Genomic DNA, 21973 nt, shown 5'->3' on the forward strand with positions numbered 1-21973 from the left:
TGTTTCTTTTCGTGTAAATGGGTATGGTTTATATGATGCAAATTCTCCACACATACCCGTGACATGTCTGGATGCACCCGAGTCAAGTATCCAATTTGAATGAGAACTATTGATTGACATAAATGCTTGGTTTGAGTTACCTGAGGTAGAATGAACAAGGTTGGCAACATCAACATTTGTAGGTCCAGAACAACCCTCTTCAAGAGTGACCACATTAGCTCTGTGATCACCTCTATACTCATAGCCTCTACCTCTGTTAGCTCTACCTGCATAACCTCTTCCACCTCTTGCTCCACCTCTATCACCACTTTCTCTTCCATAACTAGGCTTGTGAGGAACACGACAATCACGCATGAGATGCCCCATTTCACCACAATTAAAACACTCTCTAGTCTCTTTACCTTGTAGCATTGCATAGGTGGGACTTGATGAAGGTGGTGTAGCCTTAGGCAATACTTTCCTCTTAAGCTCATCTTGAGCCATAGCTGCTATAGCCTCATCCAAGGTAGGAAGAGTAGTCTGATGGAACATAGCATCTCTTCTCCCTTCAAACTCTGGATTTAGGCCTTTCAAGAATTCAATAACCCTTCTGCGCTCAATCCATTTCCTCATTTTTGCTATACAATCGGGGTGCTCTAACCCAAGAGGATCATAATGATCCAAATCAGACCACAGATGCTTCAATTCTGCAACATATTCTGCAACAGAACGCTCCCCCTGTCTCAAAGCACTTATCTTCTCCTGTGCCTCCACCATTAGCATCACATTTCCTTCTCCTGAGTAGAGATTAGTGAGAGTTTTCCACATCTCACTTGCACTTGAGATGGTCTCAACAGTTGTAGCAATAGCAGGGATAAGTGAAGTCAACAACCATGCTACTACTAAAGAGTTGGTAGTGCTCCAAGTCTTCCATTCTGCACTAGTGCTCTCAGGCTCCTTCACTTCTCCGGTGACATATCCTTCTAATCCCTTAGTCTTCAAAATCAACAATGCTCTCCTTGACCAACTTAAATAATTTTTGACACCCTCCAACTTAATATCATTTTGCATCAACTCAATTTTTTGCATTGTTTCAGTATGAGGAATCACTGCATTACTTGTAGTTGGGGCCTCACTAAATTTCTTTGCAAGCATGTCCACCAATTTACCCATCACTTATTCAAGTCCCTGATTTTCCCCCATTTTAATCAAGCAGCACTCAACTAACTGCTGTAACAAAGCAAACTCTCCTTGTCTACACTCCACCAGCAGCACTAACAACAAGCCAACAATTCCTCTACCCTGTATTTTCTTCCCAGTAAATCAGTAGTAGCAGCAAGAACAATCTCGATTACCTCAATCTTGAAGAAGAACAACAGTAACAACAGTCACTAGTGCTTCTTCCCTCAACCACAAGCCACAGTACAGAGTCCACCACCAGCCAACAAGCAGAAGCACGGCTGGGAACCAACTCAACAAGCAGAAGCACGGCCGGGGAACCCACTTGTAGCTGCTGCCCCTCCAGACCTCCCTGCTTAGCTCACGCACCTGCTGTGTGTTGCCGTCACCGCCGCTCGCTGCAGCAGCCGCGAGCGTCCTGACCTGCTGCGCCTCCAGTCCACTCCTACTTGTCCCTGCTCACCGTCCTACACGACCACCAAGAACTCCAACCTCAGCGCTTGCTCCCTCAGCTAGGGTTCGTTGCCGCCGGCCGCCAGGAGCACGGCTCTGATACCATGTAGTTTTTTTTTTTTTTGTAGTTTGTGAATTTTTCTCTGGAAGCTTCACCCCTTCAGTATTGCTATCGTTATTTACATATACATGAGTAGATGGGCCTCTAGCTGATGGGCCAGCACACAAACACACACACACTATTCTATTTACAGCCCAACAGAAGATGCATTGCCCATGTATTCAAATCCCAAGTCAACAATGGGTGAGCTCTGCTAGGGAGCTATCCTGCAACGAAGACAGGCAGAGAGAAATCAAACAAGCAGAACTAAACTGAATCCAGTAGCATATCGAAATGTATAATATAGGTCATGTTGAGTAGTAATAATTAATCTTGCAAACCTCGATAGAAAAAGCTTCTTCATGGCCTCATCAATAGTGTTGGATCACAAATCTCTGTTCCGACGAATGACATATTTCCAAGATTTTGGTTCCAGCAATTTAGCACCTAAAATATAGCAAATGTCATTATTATTTGTTTATTTAAACTCCGCAAAATTATTAATTCTGGAAATGATCAAATTTGGGATATAAGCATGTGCATGAGTAAACTCTCGAAAATGATCAAGTTTATTTATCTACAGACTCAGGCTAGATACCTTTATAACACAGGAAATTTTATAGAAATTTGAGAATCATGACAAGTAACATATGCTTCGACACTTATTAGCCAGATCAAACGCATATAGTGTTTTTATTGTGTTAGGGAAATGTAATATTTGTATTAAACAAAAACAACTCAAATGTTTGATACTGTCATATCGTCTTATTCACTTTCAAACACTACAGAGAAAAATTAATCCACAGAAAGTGCGAGAAGGAAGAAAGCTTAACACACAACCAAATTAAACGTTTGCTTTGTGCAACCGTTGTAAGCTAAAATCTGAATATCTGATATTCGAAATCAAGGTACCAGCTCCTGGTAAGACGAATGATTACCATAGCCCATACTTCCATATAATAATGTGATACCAGGTACGAATGCAGTGTACCAGATTTGCTGTCGTGGCGAGACTAAAGCTGGGCATTATAGCAGGAAACAATAAGCTGAATTTCATGATGTGCCAAGTGCAAACCCCTTGGTAGCCATGCACTCAAATTTGCTGTTGCAGCAGTTTGTTCAATTCATGCTTCAAAATTTTATGCCATATATTACTATATGCTACTCTCTTTTTTTTCGAGGATACGCATGCATACACTAACACATGCAGGGAAAAAAATTGATCTTTAAGAAGTACTCCGATTTGTAATTTCCTGTATGGGCACTGGTACACAAGGGACAGCTTGCAAATAATAAAAGAGAAACCAGAAAGTACCTTCCTCTGGATCGCTGGAGCGCATATGTGACAAGAGTTTCTCCTCAACGCTATCAAGACGTTGCTTGAGGCATCCAGGAAGTGACTTCATAGCTGGGCAGTACTTGATTTCAAGACTCTCCAAGGAGGAGTAAGCTCTAGGCCCATCCGGCAAGGATGTTAGGCTTTTGCATCTTTCAATCATGAGTGTTGTCAACGACGGCAACTCCCCCAGGCATGATTCCAAGGACCTCAAAGTCTCGCATCCAGAAATAGCTAGACATGTCAGTGCATCCAGCTTCCCTGATAGAAACTGAACCTTAGGACAGTTATACAGTGCCAATGACTGGAGTGATGACGGGAGATCGCGAAACCCTGGTAAGTTATCACAATTATTTATATAAAACAATTCCAGGCATGGTAGACTATGCACCCTTGCTGATGGTGATGGGTCTTGCGTGTTTGTCCCCAATTCAGTATCCTCCTGTTCATCCCATACAGACTTCAACTTAGGGCAGCCGTGGATTTGAATAGACTTGAGGGATGGGGGGAGATTAAAAAGCTCTGTTAAGTCTTGACAATCTTCTATTTTTAGCGAGGTAAGATGTGGTAGGAGCTGTCCTTGTGCGGGCTCTCCGTTGACTGGCTTAACTTTTAGATTATTACATGACTTAACTATTAATTCCTTCAACGACTCTAGGCTGTGGAATTCTCTCAGTGGCCAGAACAGGAGCACATCACAGGATTTAAGTTCTAGTTTTTCCAAATTTCTGAAACATTGCCAAAGCCCAAATGTTGTTCTCGACTGACTTGTGGGAAACAACATATTGCAGCCAAATAACTTCAGTTTAGTGACAGAAGCCTCTGCTTCATTTACTGGTAGTAATATTGCTTCATCAGCACAGATCGATAACTTGATTTGACACAGTGAAGACATGTATCCAGATACAAGAACTGACTGTGACAGATGTGGGCTGTTTTCTTTCAGCTTTAGTATTCTGAGAATTGGTGCTTTAGGGAGAAACGTCAACTTTGGACAGTTCTTGACATGAATATCCTCAAGCAGAGGAAACGTCAGCTCATCCCCTTCCATTGTGCTCCATCTGTTCAAACTCTTCAAATCTTGCAATTTGAGTTTCTTCAAATTTCCAAATGCAGAGGACACCATGATATTACTAGCACCACTACATAGGCATTGCAAATTATCCAATCCTGTTAGATACAGAACTTGAAGGTCATGTAGCTGCCAGAATTCAGGAAATTCCATGCACAATGGGCAATCAACTAAATGGAGCTCTGTTAAGTGCCTCCATGTACTGTTATCTGTCATCCACGCTGGAAATTTGGCTCCTTTGTAGGACCGTACCTTTAGTAATTGTAGCTTAGCAGGAGGCCTAAGAGCCCCTAGAACATTCTCATAATGGTCTGGTTCCTTTTTTATGTTACTACTCCATTTGAAAGACAGATGCGTGAGATCCACCTTTTCTTCGATATTGGCTCCATTTGCTTGTTCCTCGTTTGAATTTTCTAGGTTGCATAGCTCCAGCTCACCTCCAAGCTTCAATTTCTGGAGCTCTCCAATATTGCTAGAATCTGAGACATTACCCACAACAAAATATGTAAGTGTCTGCAGTGCAGTTAGTTTTCTCAGTTCTGGAGGCATGCACTCCAATTGTTCACATCCATGAGTGTAGAGGTGTCGGAGGCTAATCATATACTTCATATTCTTTGGAAGACAACGAAGCGGCCAGCAAACAGAAAGATCCAACGTTTGTAGATTATATAATATACTTATTTCCTCAGGAAGTCTTACCATATTCTGGCTATAAGTAAGATTGAGATACCTTAGATGATGTAGATGCTTTGGTTGGATTAGATTTGTTCCCATAAAACAACGGCACTATAATGCTCGTAGAGAGTTGTATTTCAATAAATGTTGTGGCAAGCTATCTAATCGAATAGTATCGAGCAGCACTGTCTGCAGAGGACTTCTTTTCTCGAAAAAAGCATCCAAAAGCGTGTTTGTTCTATCATATGATAAAAACAGATGGCGAGAAGAATCTTTCAACCGCGTCGAATTAGGCGTGCCTGTTACTGTGATGCATTCTTCTCTCATGACATGCAAAGCAATGTCATGCATGAGATCATGGATCTTGCACGTCTTCCTAAATCGGCAAAGGTTATATTCTAAAGAGTACTTGGACATTAAGGTTTCCTCCACGTCCTGAAAGAATGACCTTCGAGCCAGCTCGTTGAAAATACTGTGGCCATTTTTTTCTAGGCAAACTCCATCCTTAGAAGGAATGAAGTCATTTGCCATCCATAACTTTACCAACATTTCCACGTCAATCTCATAATCTTTTGGAAATACAGCACAGAAGGCAAAACATTGCTTCATTTGTGAAGGCAAGTCCTCATAGCTAAGTTTGAGAATTGGTAAGATCTCGCTATCATCATCACAGATGACGCTTTTTCTCAATAAAGTACTCCATTCTTCAAGAGTGGTTCTATTGCTTAGTACAGAACCTAGAGCTCTTGCAGCTAAAGGAGAGCCAACACATCTATCCACAAATTTGTCAACCATATCAACAAGCTCACTGGGTTTTTCCTTCTGCAAATTGAATGCTCTTCTTTCAATTATTTCCCTTAGAAAGCTTTTCTCCAAAGTTGTGAGGTTGTGTGCTTGAACTGATCCCATAGTTCGAGCAACTTCTGTGAGACGAGTTGTTGTTAGTATTGCACTGCCAGCACCACCCTGCACAAGACATGTCTTCAGTTTTGCCCACTTATCAGCATCACGATTCCACACATCATCAAGCACCAGGAGGTACCTCTTTCCACAAACTTCTTGCTTGAGCTTCTGAAGTGCCTTGTCACAATCTTTATCATTTGTAGTCATGGTAAACTTGCTTGCGATTTCACCAAGATCAAACTCATCAGATACACACACCCATCTTTTCAGCTGGAAATTCTCCTGGATTTTTGGTTCATTGTATATAAGCTTTGCAAAAGTAGTCTTTCCTAGGCCACCCATTCCAACTATTGGAAGCACCATTATATCATCATTTTCAAGCAATGCTTTCACAATCTTTTGCTTCTCTGCCGCTCTGGATCTTTCCACAATATCTTTCTCAGAGTAATCAATGATGGAATCTGTTTGCCTCCATTGCTTGGAAGCCAATGCTTGCCGCTGATATTTGAAGCCAAAAGCATTCATTTCAGCCACAAGGACCTCAATGAACTGAACTATCCTGCGAAGTTTGTTGCCCATCCTATAACGAAACACGATACGGTTATGGGTAGGAAAGAGTTTTACCGCATTCATGCCAAGTTCTCTATAGTGCCCATTCTTCTTGGCTTCACGGCGGAGTGCCTCGTACTTGAACTCATCGAAGATGTCGTTAGCCTCATAGGCCACCTTCTTGAGTGCCTCAAGCCAGGCTTTTGCTCCTTCTCGGTGGGATGCCTGCTCCTCAGCATCGGTGATAACATCAAGGATAGCTGGCAGCTTGCGCTTGAGGATCTCATGCTGCTCCTCCATGCCTTCCATCACCTTGTACTTGTCCAGACTCATGCTGCTCCTCCATGCCTTCCATCACCTTGTACTTGTCCAGAAGGTAGCTGGAGGCCTTCTCCTTCACCATTGACACCAGCGGCCCGATCACCATGCTGGTCACCAGCTCAGCCATTGCAACACCCTGAAATCAGAGGAGTACAAAGGGAAACACAACTGCAGGGTGGCGAAACGAGAATGGTCTGAGACTCTGAGTTGCTGTTCTGAGGAAAACGGATGACGATTCTGGTATTTGCTTTGTGAAAGCCCATTAGATATTTAGATGCGTTTGTTTGGTTTGCACCCATTACTGCAATATAAAATTGTTGTAGTAGAAATAGCTGGTCACCATTCCGATCTAGGTACAACCTGTTCTTTTGCGAGATTCCTTAATTAGTACAACTTTTTCTTTGAAAGATTCCTTTGTGGTACAACTTTGTCTTTTGTGAGAGTTCTTTGTACAACTTGATCTGTAAAACAAATGAAAAGCTAGCAAACCAACGTTGCAACAGTTCAGGGCTAGGCATTACTTTGGACTATTCGAGTAGATAGATATTAGCAGACAAATGAGCTAAGCTTTCTAGCGCGTTTGCAGCTGTGCAGATGGACACACGTGATTTCTTTTTTCATATTACAAATGTCAGTATGCAAATTAACCAAATGTTTTTCCTTGATTAGCCGTTTGAGAGCATGTGCAGGGTGAGATTACCAAACATCCACTTGCAGGAATCAACTGTGTCAATTCATCATGGACCCAACCCGCTGGGGTGGGGTGGGGTGTTGTTTGGGGAGGGGGGGGGTGGCATAATACTAGTTCTTCAAATTTGTTAAAATGCACAACAGATGAAGAAGTCATTCATTTCTTTACTAGGTTATTTTCCAATGACAACACTATTATTAGATATAGATGTCATCAAAATCGACTTCCCTTCTTCTCTTCAAAGAATCAAACTATTTAATATGTTGATCTGATTATTATCAACTTACACTTTTAGGGAACAGGGCAGCAAACGATTCAGTGTTTTTTTGCTATCTGTTGGACTCAGGTTCATCAACTTAATTTGTGAGCTTGATATAGCTATTGCAGTCATCATACATACATATAGCATAGTACAGCCTCATTAATCACTTGGGCAGAAATAAGCAAGTGGGGTTACATAACCAAAACACTCAAACCAAGCATAAGGAGCCTATTTGAGAGAGAGGTATAAAGCATGATAAAGATAATAAACATAAGCAATGGATACCACTTCCCAGGCATGCCAACACAAACTAATAAAAACAAAATGTTGTCTGTTACTGCTATAATCTAATATGTGGGGAAAACCACGAAAGAAACATAATCTTAAGTGTAGGGTGTAAGAAGCACAGTATGATTGTCTTGCAATGTGAGTGAACTCCAAAGAGGCAAAACCAAAGAAATGGGAATTGCCGCATTGGAGGAAGAGTGTGCCAGAAGCTAGGCTGGGTCAACCTATTGGACCAGTGACTTAACTCGCAGTTATGTGCAATTGACAAGAATTGGCTGATCTACTCCATTTTATTTGAGGGCCGACAAGGGAACATGCAACTCTAACAGACAGTGATTCGTGGACTGTCTGTCCAATCCTAATAAACTAAAACAGCCCATCATGCAGCCATTCAGTTCCTTGTTTAGCACAAACAAGGTTTCAGCAACTTCACTTGCTAGAGTAAGAAGAAGCAGAACCAATTTAGTTTGAAATTTTCTTCTCTTTCCCTTATGCTCCCAATGTCTACAGGCGTACCAAAACTAAATGTAGGATCTCTATGTCATAACAAACATGAGCAAGCCTGCTATCACTATGCACTACATATCTGCATATCAAAGCATCTAGCATCTTCAGTACTAGTAATTACCGCAGATTGAAAGAGAGGAATTTTCAACGAATGGCAAGTAAATATATAGGCATACAAGTTCAAAACGATGGAAATAAAGTACCTGTTACGGCTCCGCTCAATGGTCCACAGATGCAATCCATGAAGTCTCTTCTGGAGCCTCCACGAAAAACATCGACAAGACGAAGCCGCCGTAATACATTTCCCTCCTCATTGCGCATCCTTTTCTGGATGGATCCTTCAGTCAGGCTGCTCACATCTCCTGGATAAGAGTTCACACCCACGTTCACCCATTCCGTCGAACACCTTCCAGGCAGTCCCTGAGCTGTTCGCGTCTCGCCTCGCCGTAGTAACACACGCGCGGCGAAAGCAGAACAGACGAACAGTCCATCCCCATATTTCTCAATCCCTCGTCATGAAGAGGACATACTCGTGGTCTGCCGTGTCGTCGAACTACCACCACCTGAATACACGATGCAGGTTAGGCCGCCACGCGCGGCGCCACCAGATGTTCGATAGCTAGCCCTCGTGAACCTCCTCCCTCCTCCCAGGGCTCGGCCAAACAGCTCTTGCCGGCTACTCTGCTGCAGCTTACGAGGATTCTCACAGGGAAGCTCATGGCCGGTCGGCTGGCTCCCCTCGCCGCCGCAGGCCGCCGGCGCCGGCAGTGCCGCAGCCGCGAACGGACAACAAGAGGCGTGGTGCGGCGAGGTGAAGGCGGTTTCATGGGCTCACACTAGGCAATGGGGTGGGAAGGCAACTTGGATGGAGGCCCAGAAGTTGGTTCTGCGAGGTGCAATAGTTTTCCACCCCCACTCAGATTGTAATAAGTGCACTTTAGGTCCCTCTATTTGTCGCCCAATATTTTCGTCCCTTGGTCGCAAAACCGGTACCATGGGTCCCCCAACTTACGAAACTGTTGAAATGAGATCCCTCGGTAGTATTGTGTCTTAGTTTTAGCTGAAATGACGCCTACGTGGCTCCTTTTGACTAAGTCTTTGTCCAACGTGTCATTGACGTGGCACTTATGTGGCAATTAGATCAAAAAAATAATAAAACCTGTGGGACACACATGTTAGTTGCATAAACAAATAATAAAAAATGGTGGGCCCATGTGGACCCTCACGTCATCCTCGCTACCCTCATCTCTCTATCCCCCCTCTCTCTCTATATCCTCTCTCTCCCTCTTCTCTCTCTCCAGTCGACGGAGCGGGTGGGCAGCGACTGGAGTGGGCGACAGTGGGCGGAGCGGCGGCAGAGCAGAGGGGTGGAGGCAGAGCGGGACGAAGCCGCGGGGCAAAGCGGGGCGGGCGGAGCCGAGGGGCGAAGCAGGGTAGGCGGAGCCGAGGGGTGAAGCGGGGCGGTCGGAGCGGGTGATGAGTAGGGTGGAGCAGCGGCGGACGGAGCAAAGGGGTGGAGTGGGGCAGAGCAGAGGGGCGGAGCGGAGTGGACCATCGTCATCAACCGTTGTCGCACCCACTCGAGCAGGTCGGATGGGCAGAGCGGCCGGAGCGGGGGCAGGCCGCGGGCGGAGTAGAGGGGCGGAGCGGGGGCGAAAGGATGTCATCGCGGCCGTCGACCTTGCCAGGGTGGGAGAGGAGCGGCGAAGCCGGGCAGGTGAGGAGACACAAGCGGAGGAGCAGAGGATTCAATGGCGACGACGACAATGATGTCAGCTGATGTTCGTGTAGGAGGCGCTCGCGCTGCTCAACTGTGCGGCTGACTCGAGCTACGCGCCCTACGCCGCTCTGGCTGTCAGCCGCTCCGGCCACCGCCCACTCCGCCAGAGAGAAAGAGAGGGAAGAGAGGACAAAGAGAAAAGGGTATTGAGGATGACATGTGGGGCTACATGGGCCCACCATTTTTTATTATTTGTGTGTGCAACTGACATATGGGTCCCATTGTTTTTATTTTTTTCCAGATCTAATTACCACGTAAGCACTACGTTAATAACACGTTGGACAAAGACCTAATCAAAAGGAGCCACGTAGACGTCACCTCAGCCAAAGCCGGACACAATACTGCCGAGAGACCTCATTTAAACGGTTTCGTAAGTTGAGGGACCTGTCGTACCCGGTTTTACGACCAAGACGAAAATCGGACTAGGCGACAAATAGAGGGACCAAAGTGAACTTATTCCACTCATATCTGTTGCGTCTTGCGCGTGCACCATGCGGCATGAATTGTTTCGAAATCCAGGGAATCCAGGGAAGGTTCCGTTATTTATTATTCTATAGTTATATCTTTTATATGGCCATATCTTTCAGATAAGTGCCTCGGTAATATTTAAGGAAAAATAATGTAACTTTTTTCGCGAACGTGCAAAAAGATTGCATGCCAATATATTAGAAGAGAGTTTAATTGCACACAGCAAGCAGCTAGAAAAGAAAAAAACAACATAACTTATTTTAACTATGAGCCTTTTCATTGAAAAAAAATAATGATTTTCAATCCTAAAGAACATCACGGAGTCATGGTGTGGTACCACAACTTTGCGGTGCCAACTTTAGATAAATGAACCTGTATTATGTACGTAAATAGATACAATAACTTTTTTTTTGCGATACAACGATTTGCTTAGCACGTGCGAACTGGCTAAAACAATCCACACAATCAAAATGGTCTGACGTGGATGCCTCGTTGGCTTCCATTCTAGCACGGTTCAGCCACGGTTGGCACAATTTCATAATTTGCAGGTTTTCGCCTCTTCGACTATCGGGCGCCAGACGACGTCGGGAGGCTGAAGTCTGATAGGATTTACACAAATAACATCTCTATATGCATGTGTTTTTTTTTCCGTAAACAAATCAAACCGTGATCTCATATTGATTGCAAGGATCATCTTGGATCACACAGACGTTGTATTGAACGTAGCTTTCAATCCAAAGATTTATATAGGAATTTCATAGGATTTAAATTCTATAGGAAATTTTCCTATTTGCCCCTATTTGCCCGTATTTGCCCCATTGATTCAAAGGATTAAAGCTTTCCAAATTCATTGAAATTCCTATGGAATGACACATTGCATATGGATTTTGGAAAAAACTTAGCAATAGCTTAAACCTCTTGGAAAATTTCCTCGACTCTCTCTCATCCGATTCCTATGTTTTTCCTGCGGTCCAAACAAACGATCACTCCTGCGTTTTTCATGTGTTTTGCAATCATCTGTTTTATACTTCAATTCCTGTTTTTCCTATTCCTCCATTTTTTCAATCATGCGATTCAAAGGGGCCCTACAAGTTATTGTATCTATTTACACTCACGGTCCAAGTTTATGTACAATAAGTGCTTTTTACAAAATGATATTCTTTTGAAATTTGATAAAACTGTTTTCATAATAAAATAAATTTCCTAGCCCTCCGTCCAAAAGAAGCCAACTTCTGACTATGTATTTGGACATATATATAGCCAGAAGTTGGCTTTTTTTTTTGGCCGGAGGGAGTAGTATGCAAGATATCAGACATGACAACATTGAAGCTGTAAAGATAAAAGCTCATCACTATGAAACAGAACATCACAAGGTTACATGATTCTAGGCATCCTTTGGTCACAACAAAGAGAACTTCCCTTTATCTATGTAAGCTACAACATGAAGCACATCTTCTTCCACTAGGTGTATACATGCATAGACAGCACTCTTGCAAAAAGATATTGCAGACTTTTGACATCTAAAAAAACAAAATAGCTCCCATCATTTCATTTATTTTGTCCAACTTTATATATATTAGAAACCATATAATTCACATCATAAAGAACTACATACAAAACCATACACGGGTATTTCTCGATTTGTACCATTAGAAGTTCTCCTTGTGGAAATCAAATCTTGTGTTTGTCTTGTGGGTGAAATCTGCCGACAACTGCCTTAGCTGGGGAACCAGCACAGGCTCACCACAGTAGAACACACCTGAAGAAATATATAGGGTTAATATGCGATGGATCATGGACATTCCTTTCCTACTACTGGATTTGAGAGGACAGGAAGAAGAACATACCGACGCGCTGGTTCTCATGGCTGACCGCAACCTTCTTGAAGACGCTTCGCCAATTAGGCCGTGCAAAATGGGTCTTCACGCTAGTTCCCGACAAGATATCGACGCCCTTCTTCGCATGCTGAAGTTCTTGGAGCATGACAATGAGAGCAGAACGAGCATCGCCTTCCTGGTACACGCTTGAGCAGTGGTTATGGAGCTCAATGACTCCATCCTTGTCCTTCTCAGCCACCTCGTTCATGACGCCTCTGAACCACTCAAATGAGCCCTCCTCTCTCGTCACCCAGTAGAAGTAGGCTCTCTTCGTCATGAATGGTTTCTTCTTCGCCTTGCTGCTGCTCTCCGGCTCCGTGGTTCCAACTGATCCCTCACCTTGAATGTGGTTAAGCACGTCCTTCACAATGCTAATCAAAGGGGTGGCTCCGATGCCCAGCCCGATGAGAAGTAGCACATCGTATTCACGGTAATCTTGTGCCGGTGCACCATACGGTCCATCGACCAAAAGTTTTGGGAATCTAGTGCATGTAAAACAGAATTACCATTAGACGGAAGATTTTCCTTTAGATAACGGAAAGTCCTACCATGAGATGAAGCAAGATATATAATGCATTTCTGCTTTTCGCAAACAAATCAAATAAAGTCCTTTGCACCTTGCTTTCTCGTCCGTGATTCCCTTGGAAAGGTCAGCTCTAAGGAGTCCACTTTCTCCCTCAGTGGGAGGTCGGCATGCCTGGTTCAAAGATTTTGTTATCATACTTGTTGTCGAATCCATCAAGCAGATAAATTGGATATAACAAATGAAAGATAATTCAATTCTGGTGTTTACAGTGTTCGTAAGCCATGTTTCTTAGGAGTTTATCTATAGAACAAAGCAAAAATAAAAGGCAGCTGGTTCAATTACCTCAGAGAAAACAGTTCTAAGCCGTGAAGTCCAATCACCCCTTGTGCGAATATGAACACTAAGATAATCATCTCCAGGTGCTGATGTTATGGAAAATGGATGCCTGTAACAGACAAAGTATTGCTCTTTTAGTTATCTGCGGACTTTATTTCAAAATAATACATTTTCTTTCCATAAAATGTGTAAGACCAGCACCATTCATATGGAGACACAGCAGTGCATTTTATGAAGATGTACTGCCCACTACGGTATCTGAAACCAGGTGGCTTCGACATATAAAGAGCCAATACATTCCCGGGATACACTGCAACCTGTTGAAAGCAGAGATGTTAAACCCACAAAAAAAAAGACGGACTCAGAGCTTCCAGACATTCCAAGGCTAGTTTCAGTTCAAACCCTTTAAATAAAATACAACATAAAAAAAAAGGAAAGATGTGGATGGCGATGGATAGTAGTAATATGTAAGTTGAAGAAAGATTTGATTGATGGTACCTTCTGAATCCCAACTGCATCATGGCTCCTAAACAACCGAAGAATACGCTCACTTACATACAGGACAACAGGAACAGCGAGGTACATCCATGTCTGAAAATGATAAAAATGAACCATAAGTATCAGTTATGATCTCCTCGCAAAGAAGGTACCAATTATGATCATTGGGGTTTCTTGTGTGTTCAGGGTATAGGCTTTTACCGTCTTCTTGTACCATTTCCTGCTTAGATACAAGCACGTTCCATGGACAAAGAGCAAAGTGTACACGATGACAAACAGGTGGTGGGTAAACCAGAAGGCATTGAAGCCAGTCATTTTTTTGAGGGGATTGGAGTCCTTGAGCTTGTTACGTCGGAACCATGGTTGGGCTAATGTAAATGCTATTGCCATGAGCACCACCATGACCACACCTGTCCAGCCTTCAGTTCCCTTTACAAACCACCAGTAATTTGGTGGCCTCTTCTCCCCAAAGAAGGGCTTCATTAGTTCATATTGTGCATCGCTCGCATGGAGCAGCCGGGGAAAATCACATGTCAGATGAGCACCTGCATGTAAAGCAACACCAACTGCAACACCTGCGGCTATGACCTGCACAGTAGTTAATTATAGATTATGTAAAGTCGATATTAGTCTCAGAACTCATATTTTTTGCCTAGTTCTCAACTATATGGCCGGACATATTTTTTGATGTAGAGGCTATGCTAATTTCCATCATTGAAAAAATGTACCAGATGAACAGGTTTAATGTGTTACTCATATGTTACTAAATAAACAACTTTAGAATTTAAAGGCTCCTCTAAAAGTCAAGATCTTTCTTTGGTACTTACGCCGTGGTGTAGTGCTAACAAAGGATAATCTTGCCAAGTGTAATTAGCAAGGTAGCAAGATATGTTGCTTTTGTCATAAAGAAGAGACGATTAAACATTTATTCTTCCAATGTCGTCTTGCTCATTCTATTTGGTCTTTAATCCAAATAGTTTCAAACCTATGTCTGCCCCCATAGTGTTTCACATATGTTTGCGAGTTGGCTTTCGTGTTTATCTAAATATTTGAGACCTTTAGTTCTGTTAGGAGCGGCTGCTACATGCTGGTCATTGTGGCTAGGCAGTAATGATGTGATTTTTTATAACAGAAAGATTGACTCTCCTTTGCTGGTTATCTCTTTGATTACTCACTGGCTCCGTTCTTGGGATATTCTTCGGAAGTCGGGTTTGCATAATTTTATTGCTGTGGCATGTCACAATTGGAGCAGGTAGCCAGGGGGTTTTTTACCTAGGAGCGTGGGTTGCGATCTAGTCTATGGATTGATGGCCCTTAATCCCTCCTATCTTTTGTTTAGGCCTTTTTAAAAAAAATCTAGTGTTGGTGTGTTTTGACTGTGCATCTTAGTTATGCAGAGGCCGAGAGTGTTCTTAGTACAGTTCTATCATCTTGATGTAATTGGCTGAGTTCAATAAACCTTCTATTATCTTACAAAAAATAGACTTTACTTGATTATGGAAAGCACTATGCAAAATGGACTGGATGATATTCACAACATGGAAAAATCTATAAGTTCAATATTGATTGAATCAACATAATTTTACCTTATGAAAGTTTATATTGTCGTTGAAGGGTACAACAGCTCCAACCTGTGTCTTTGACCGAATCCATGTGATTGTATTTCTGCAGACAGGAAGTAGGACCAAAGCCATGTTGAATTTGAGGGTCTCTGCAGCACCCTTTGCAGTGGTCACACAATAACCCATGATGCCGAATACGGCTCGATTACGGTACTGAATGAACTTCCAAATGAAAAGGGCAATGCAGATTGAGATCCACAGAGTCATAACCCAACTTCGTTTCCAATTCTCCTCAAGGAAGTACATGAACTGCTGCCAGTAATGACGAACTGGGCTCATTTCTTTGTTAGACGCAAGCTTCACGCTAAGAGCTTTGCTAAGTTTGGAGCTGTGCGTGGTCGTCGATCTTGCAGCAGCTTCAGATGGTGACTGCAGCAACAGTGCTTCCAAGTCCTCCATCTGTCAAAATTTTTAATGGGGTTAGGTCATAGCTTGTGCACAATATTACTTTGATGCTTGGAATTGGACAAACCTCGATGTATCCCAAGTTTGTAGGGTCAAGCTCTTCCATAATGAGTGCTGTGTACTCATCAGCACGCTCCTTGATCTTGGAAAGTTTGTTTGCTGATGCACTAAGGGCAATAATCTGCAAAAGCATAATCATCCATTTCATACCATTTAAACACAGAACATATAGAAATTATATATTTTTTTTCAGTTTTGTGATTTCTGACTGACCTCCTTAACCTCTTCTGCTGTGAGTCTTCCATCAGCGTTCTTGTCAACCCTGCACAACAAGATTGAACATTGTTAAGTGCTACAATGAATAGCTTAGCAGTTAGCACAAACAGAAGCATGAAAAGCTTGTTGCTTGAATTCTATGCAAGGAATTAAGCTACTTTGTGGTGGAAATTTGATCTGGCAAATTAACCAAATGAAATATATTCATGCCTATAATCATACAGAAGGGAAACATAACAACACTAGTGAAGTATTTTTCAGAGTACTAACATGTCAAAGAATGTTCGAAGACGATTGTCAAACCCCTGATCAGTCAATTGCTCATAGAAATCTTTGAGCTCGTCCTTAGTGAGCACCTGCTTCACTATCCCTCTCTTCCTCGCCAGAGAATCGAACATTTGCACCGCAAACTCGTCGGACCCGTCCATTCCTGCACAATCAAACCAAATAACTGAATAAACACCATTTCCAACAATTCAAATTCAGCTCAACTTCTGAAAAAAAAAATTTACCAATGCATTTCCCGAATCTTGAACGGAGCAGCACACCATCCACCTGCAGCTGATTGAACCGCTTCTCCACTGCGGCCCAGCCGTCATTGCCAACCTTCGCAGTCACAAACTGCAATCCTTTGAGCGCCACGGCCGCGCTGCTCTTGGTCCTGTCCAGCCTCTTCCTCACCCTCTTCGCAGACTGCTGCGCCTGTGGGGATGGCGCCTTCCTGCTGGAGCTCTTCATCTTGAGTCCATTGGTCACCTGCCTGAGCTTCGACGTCAGCCTCCCGCTCTTCGACGAGGGCGACACCAATGGCAGGCCGTCGAACCCGGTACCGTGCCCGGAGCCACCCTCATCCACCCCTCTCACTTCTTGGATCGCCACCGAATCACGCTGCACGTCGAGGGTGATCTCGACGAGCTCGTCGTCGTCCTTGAACCTGGCCGTCTTGGTGCTCCTGTTGCTCGAGCCCAGATTGCCACTGTTTGGGATCAGTGTGGCTGCGTCATCTTGTGACCTTGTCGAATTGCCCTGGTCTGTGGCAGCAGCAACCATGCCTGCTTCCAGGTCAGCCATGTTCTTCTCTACTTGTCCTTACAATTTTCTCCTCTTTCCTTTTTCCTCTGATCAACGGATAATTTAGTTAGCAACCAAGGAAAGATGAACTTCAGTGATTGAAAGTGATAATTTGGTCTTTTAGCACAACAACAAAAAAGAAAAAGGTGAAGTCTGGGCAAAAATGAAAATAACTACTAATATAGTGATACGGACAAAAATCAGTGAAATAAAACACTTCACTGTTCATTCAGACCAAAATTATCTCCTTTTTTTTTAAGAGACACTCAGACCTAGGTACAGAAAAAAATTATAAAACTGAAGAAAGAAATAGCAATTCAAATAGCAGAACTGCCTCTCTTGAAGTCTATGAGATCCAGAACATCTATTCCAAAACCCAAAATTCGGGAGAGAGAAAATCCAATAAACTAGGAATCTAGGATACTACCAATCCATTAAATATGGAGAAGATAGCCTCCAGGGATGTACAGCTTCAGCAGCATTAGCTAAGAAAAGAGGGGAAAACTTTAAAACTGCCCCAAGATAAACCAAGAAACTACCCCTCAAAAATAAACCAAGAAACGGAAGGAAGGAATGAACGAATTCACTCGAAATGGAACTCAAACCATGAGCCGCAAAATGCCTCTGCCATCTCAGATCTGGAAGCTGCTGCTTCCAAGAAAATGCAGGAACACACCAACACCCACCCCCTCAATCAACCATCCGTTTCTTGGTGCCACAACCCACAAACAGCAAGCAAACATGTCCAACAGTAGTGGAGAAGGAACAGAAGAGAACATTTCTACTAGTGAGTGGGTACTACTGAATGTAAAAAACCAAAAACTTATTCACAAGTGGAGAAACAAAACGAAAAGGGAAAGGAAGAATCAGACACAGAGCAAGAGGGGAAAAAAGAAGAAGAAGAAGAACAAACTTTGCAGGCTAAAACTTTGGGGGAAGTGACGAAAGGAACTGTACCTTAAACCCTCTGAGAGATTCCAGCACCAAAAAACCTACGAATTCAGACCATATGGAGCATTTCTTGAATTCCCTCAGAACAACTAGATAGGAAAACCCCCCAAGCTTGTTGATGCAAACCTTGCAAGGCTCACACAGCTCAGCTGCTCAAGCGACCACAAAACGCTGGAGGATTTTTCTGGAACCTGAAACACACCACCAACCCTCCGGCATGCGGCAGCTGTACGAGTGTCCGTGGTGCCGAGAGAGAGAGAGAGAGAGAGAGCACAAATGCAATGCAGGTGGCCGGTCTGGCCTGGCTTGGCAATGGTAGTAGTAGTGGCAGCAGGAGGAGTACTATATATCAGTACATACAGTGATGGCCTTGCACAAGATGACACTGGGATAGCAGTGGCTTCTTCACAAGGCAACAAAACGAGCAGGCGCTACTGCTGGTAGTAGCAACGTGCAGCCCGTCCTGCAGTGCAGCTTAGCTATACCTATACGGGTGTTTGGACAGCTTGACTGACGCTACCGGCGAAAGGTGAGCATGTGCTGATGGTTGTTGGTGTCTGTCTAATTGCATTTGCACACTTGGGAGGTTGCCCGCAATCACTGGCACTGCCTGCCTTTCTCTCTATCTGCGTTCTTGGGCTTTATCCGGGTGTGGCGACTGGTGCAGTGGTGGTGCGCCTAGCGCCCGACATGTTTGCATGATTTATAGTGCTGATGTTAATGTTAATGTTATGTTAGTACGAAGACTACTTTTTGAATGATGAAATGTTAACCGACTCCTTTGATTTGCTTGACAGATGAGCTCCTAGAGATTTTGATAATTGCGTGTTGGGAATGTATGAATAATCTGAGACGCCGTTTTTAGAGATGAATAGATTGATTGGAGGAGGAAGATTTGTTATTTTTGTTTTTAGGCATTTGTCATTCGTATTGTCTCAGTTTATGATAGACGGTATTTTAGGAAATTGATTTTGTTTTGTGAAAGAGATGTATTTTTTTTGTTATGGTTCTAATAACGGAAAATGCTTCGTGTCACGCGTCCGACCGAAAAACAATATTGGATGCTAGCTTCCTTCTTTATACTAATCTAAAGTTGATTCACCTTTTGTAGATTTTTTCACAACTTCTCTATGTTACTTTTTGTCAGCCGCATGCATGCATAACTTACATGCAAGTACGTACGAACGTGCAAAGTGAGATATGGTTTTTAAAATCATTTTTCTTCAAAATTAATTATGCGATCCATGATCCAATTATATTGGTGTATTTGTTGTTTATTAAATATTTACAATGAGATCTCGCATGATTATATTCTAATGAAAAAATAAATATGTTGTAACTGTTAAGATTCAATGTTTCACTCAATAAGAAATGAATGTTTCAATTAGAATTGGACTATGTTGCACTTTAAAGTTTATTTTGTTGCAATGGATTTTTGAAATGTCTATGGTACTATTTGTTGTTGCAATAAGCATTTCATAATATTTCAGTAGTTTATTTTCAAATGTTGCGCACGATTTTTTTAATGTTTTGGCAATTCTTTTTGTGCTAACCCTCTGCCCCTAAATGGGTGTTCAAATTTAAATAGGAATGTGCTGTGGTTAGTTGTAGGGCAAAGCATGATTACTTTCAAGAAATTCAATCATGGCAAAACAATGTATTGAAGTTCTTAGGCCTGCCTTCAAAATCTTATTTAAATTATGTTAAATAACCATGTAAATTTGTAGTAAATCGATACTCCATTAGTTGATGAGGCCTATCATAGTAGTCTTTAAAATGTCTGGCTCCGCCAATATAACTAAACTAAATATGCAAGTTTTATATATTATATATTTATCCAATCAGATTAATATGGTCCTACTGTGTTCGAAAGAAAAAATTAACTGAGTTGGAGTAGTCTACATCTGCAACTGCAGCTGTGCCTAATAAACAAGAAAGGGTAATAGGAGTAGTACACATGCACATTGCGTACAAATTCGTCCAAATGTTCAGATAGGTCAAGGTTCTTTCGGAATAATCCGGATTTAGGGGGTGTTTTGATGGGACTAAATTTTCTTAGTTCCTGTCACAGCGGATGTTTGGACACTAATTAGAAGTATTAAACGTAAACTAATGACAAAACATATTCTATAACCCTGGACTAATTCGCGAAACGAATCTATTAAGCCTAATTAATCTATAATTAACCTATGTGATGCCACAATAAACATTTGCTAATTATGAATTAGTTAGGCTTAAAAAAATTGTCTCGCGAATTAGCTCTCATTTATGTAATTAGTTTGGTAAGTAGTCTATGTTTAATATTCTAAATTAGTACCAAACATCCGATGTGGTAGGGACTAAAGTTTAGTCCTGGATCCAAACAACCCCTTAAATTGCTCACTCCTAGTCAATCCGTCAATGAGGTCCCACACATTAATATGGACAATTCTATAAACGGACTTCGGTAACGCATGAGACTCACGTGAAGATTTGAGGTAGGAAAAATTACCATTTCATTTCCTATTAACCCATACTGCAATTCAAAATATTAGGACTAGTTGTACATGTCAGATATGTTTAAGTCAACTTCTATGTAATTTACTCAACTTTCCTATCGATCTCCATTTGACCAGGCTACAACACAAAACAAAATTATTTGGAGCTTGGTTTATTGAACATGTAGAGACTATAGACAAACAAAATTCTTTTCGATTAATCTTGCATCTGATTTCTATAGCACTCAAAAGTACATGTATAAGAATATTTCTCAAAATAATACCAAAGTACTAGAGGGCAAGTATTTATAAGGACTAAGTACAAATTCGAAAAGGAAAGGTACTACACTATTTAGATAGATTCATAGAAAAAAAGTTCATATTTAACTTTCAGTTGAAATCTGTTAGAAAACTTTTTTTTGTCACAAATTTTAAAAAAACTATAGTAGTGGTTTTAGTTTGCTATCAAAGGTATCGATAATGCGAAAAACGACACAGTGGCGCTTTCTTGTACTTTTACTTAAAGAAACAAACAATGTATTTAATACTTACAAATATGTGGTTTCTCCATTTCTCCCCTACACTTTTCACTAGTGGTAGTGCCAAGGAAAAAAAAAATCTTCGCGTCTTGTTAAGCCGAATATGACATCTTGGCATATGACATGTTTAATTGTACTGGAGAAGGACTTTTTTGGAGTTCTATTAGGTCAGGGGCAGCACTCAATTGACAAATTGGACCACCCCTTCAATCAGTGAGCATGAAAAAAAAAAAAACTTCAGACTCAATTGTGCAATTGAGCTGCAAGCCTAGCATGGTTGATGAACATGTGGAATTGGGTGACTGTAGGCTGTAGAGGTCATTCTCAGCTGCATTGGTGTTGGTTGGGTCCTGAAGATCGATATGCCTCCACATGCATATACATACACAATTAATTGGTCCATGCGGCCTACAGATATAGTGGCTATATAATCCAATATGGTTTATCATCTGCAGAATATGAACGCAACAAACAAAGATTAAATGACGTGGGGTTACATTGTTTCTGTATTTGAGAGATCTATGGGCCAACGCTAATATAACGAGTGAACGTTGAAAGTGACAGCACTGCTGGTTTCTTCAACGTGGAGAAAATATGGTGGTTTATGGTAATATAAACTATATATATTAAAAAATAATATTTGATTAGTTTACTTTAATATATCATCACTTATGTGACACAATTTGATAATCATATATAAGAACCCATTAATTTTGTGTCGATTATAAATTTTTAGTCAAATACTTATCGTAACGAAATAAATATTTCTTATACGCTCATACGGAGAGAATACTTGATTTCTCCATACTATTACTAAATTATCAAAGTGTTT

General features: G+C 42.0%; 3 protein-coding genes across 3 annotated transcripts; all 3 read right to left on the reverse strand.

The window, feature by feature from the left end:
• Positions 1 to 2164: 2164 nt before the first annotated feature.
• LOC127773712 (putative disease resistance protein At3g14460) lies at positions 2165 to 9132 on the reverse strand. Its single transcript, XM_052299857.1, has 2 exons — positions 8519 to 9132; positions 2165 to 4598 (listed from the first exon to the last, which is right to left on the reverse strand). The coding sequence occupies exons 1-2, from the start codon at positions 8634 to 8636 to the stop codon at positions 2938 to 2940; spliced, it is 1779 nt and encodes a 592-aa protein (XP_052155817.1). The 5' UTR covers positions 8637 to 9132; the 3' UTR covers positions 2165 to 2937.
• On the reverse strand, positions 4792 to 7135 carry LOC127773717 (putative disease resistance protein RGA4). The gene is made up of 2 exons (XM_052299871.1): positions 6322 to 7135; positions 4792 to 6195 (listed from the first exon to the last, which is right to left on the reverse strand). Exons 1-2 carry the CDS (start codon positions 6577 to 6579, stop codon positions 4906 to 4908), a joined length of 1548 nt encoding a protein of 515 aa, XP_052155831.1. The 5' UTR covers positions 6580 to 7135; the 3' UTR covers positions 4792 to 4905.
• A 2754-nt stretch (positions 9133 to 11886) lies between the features above and the next one.
• Positions 11887 to 18533, reverse strand: LOC127773696 (respiratory burst oxidase homolog protein B). Its single transcript, XM_052299835.1, has 14 exons — positions 18132 to 18533; positions 16616 to 17221; positions 16374 to 16533; positions 16101 to 16149; positions 15895 to 16008; positions 15387 to 15821; positions 14002 to 14388; positions 13801 to 13893; positions 13504 to 13619; positions 13309 to 13411; positions 13058 to 13137; positions 12411 to 12922; positions 12211 to 12322; positions 11887 to 12083 (listed from the first exon to the last, which is right to left on the reverse strand). The coding sequence occupies exons 2-13, from the start codon at positions 17172 to 17174 to the stop codon at positions 12213 to 12215; spliced, it is 2718 nt and encodes a 905-aa protein (XP_052155795.1). The 5' UTR covers positions 17175 to 17221; positions 18132 to 18533; the 3' UTR covers positions 11887 to 12083; positions 12211 to 12212.
• Positions 18534 to 21973: the final 3440 nt, after the last annotated feature.

Source organism: Oryza glaberrima, chromosome 1 (genome assembly GCF_000147395.1).
Source record: "Oryza glaberrima chromosome 1, OglaRS2, whole genome shotgun sequence".
In the NCBI taxonomy this organism is placed as follows: Eukaryota; Viridiplantae; Streptophyta; class Magnoliopsida; order Poales; family Poaceae; genus Oryza; species Oryza glaberrima.

Excerpts from the sequence above, each read along its gene's own strand:
- LOC127773696 (XM_052299835.1), bottom strand. The coding sequence starts at position 17,174 with ATGGCTGACCTGGAAGCAGGCATGGTTGCTGCTGCCACAGACCAGGGC. Across the intron at positions 15,822-15,894 it reads CAAACTTGGGATACATCGAG|ATGGAGGACTTGGAAGCACT; the intron begins GTTTGTCCAATT and ends AAATTTTGACAG. Across the intron at positions 14,389-15,386 it reads ACAATATAAACTTTCATAAG|GTCATAGCCGCAGGTGTTGC; the intron begins GTAAAATTATGT and ends ACTACTGTGCAG.
- LOC127773712 (XM_052299857.1), bottom strand. The coding sequence starts at position 8,636 with ATGCGCAATGAGGAGGGAAATGTATTACGGCGGCTTCGTCTTGTCGAT. Across the intron at positions 4,599-8,518 it reads ATTGAGCGGAGCCGTAACAG|ATTCTAGCAATATTGGAGAG; the intron begins GTACTTTATTTC and ends GTAATGTCTCAG.
- LOC127773717 (XM_052299871.1), bottom strand. The coding sequence starts at position 6,579 with ATGAGTCTGGACAAGTACAAGGTGATGGAAGGCATGGAGGAGCAGCAT. Across the intron at positions 6,196-6,321 it reads GAGAACTTGGCATGAATGCG|CGGCAAGCATTGGCTTCCAA; the intron begins GTAAAACTCTTT and ends TTCAAATATCAG.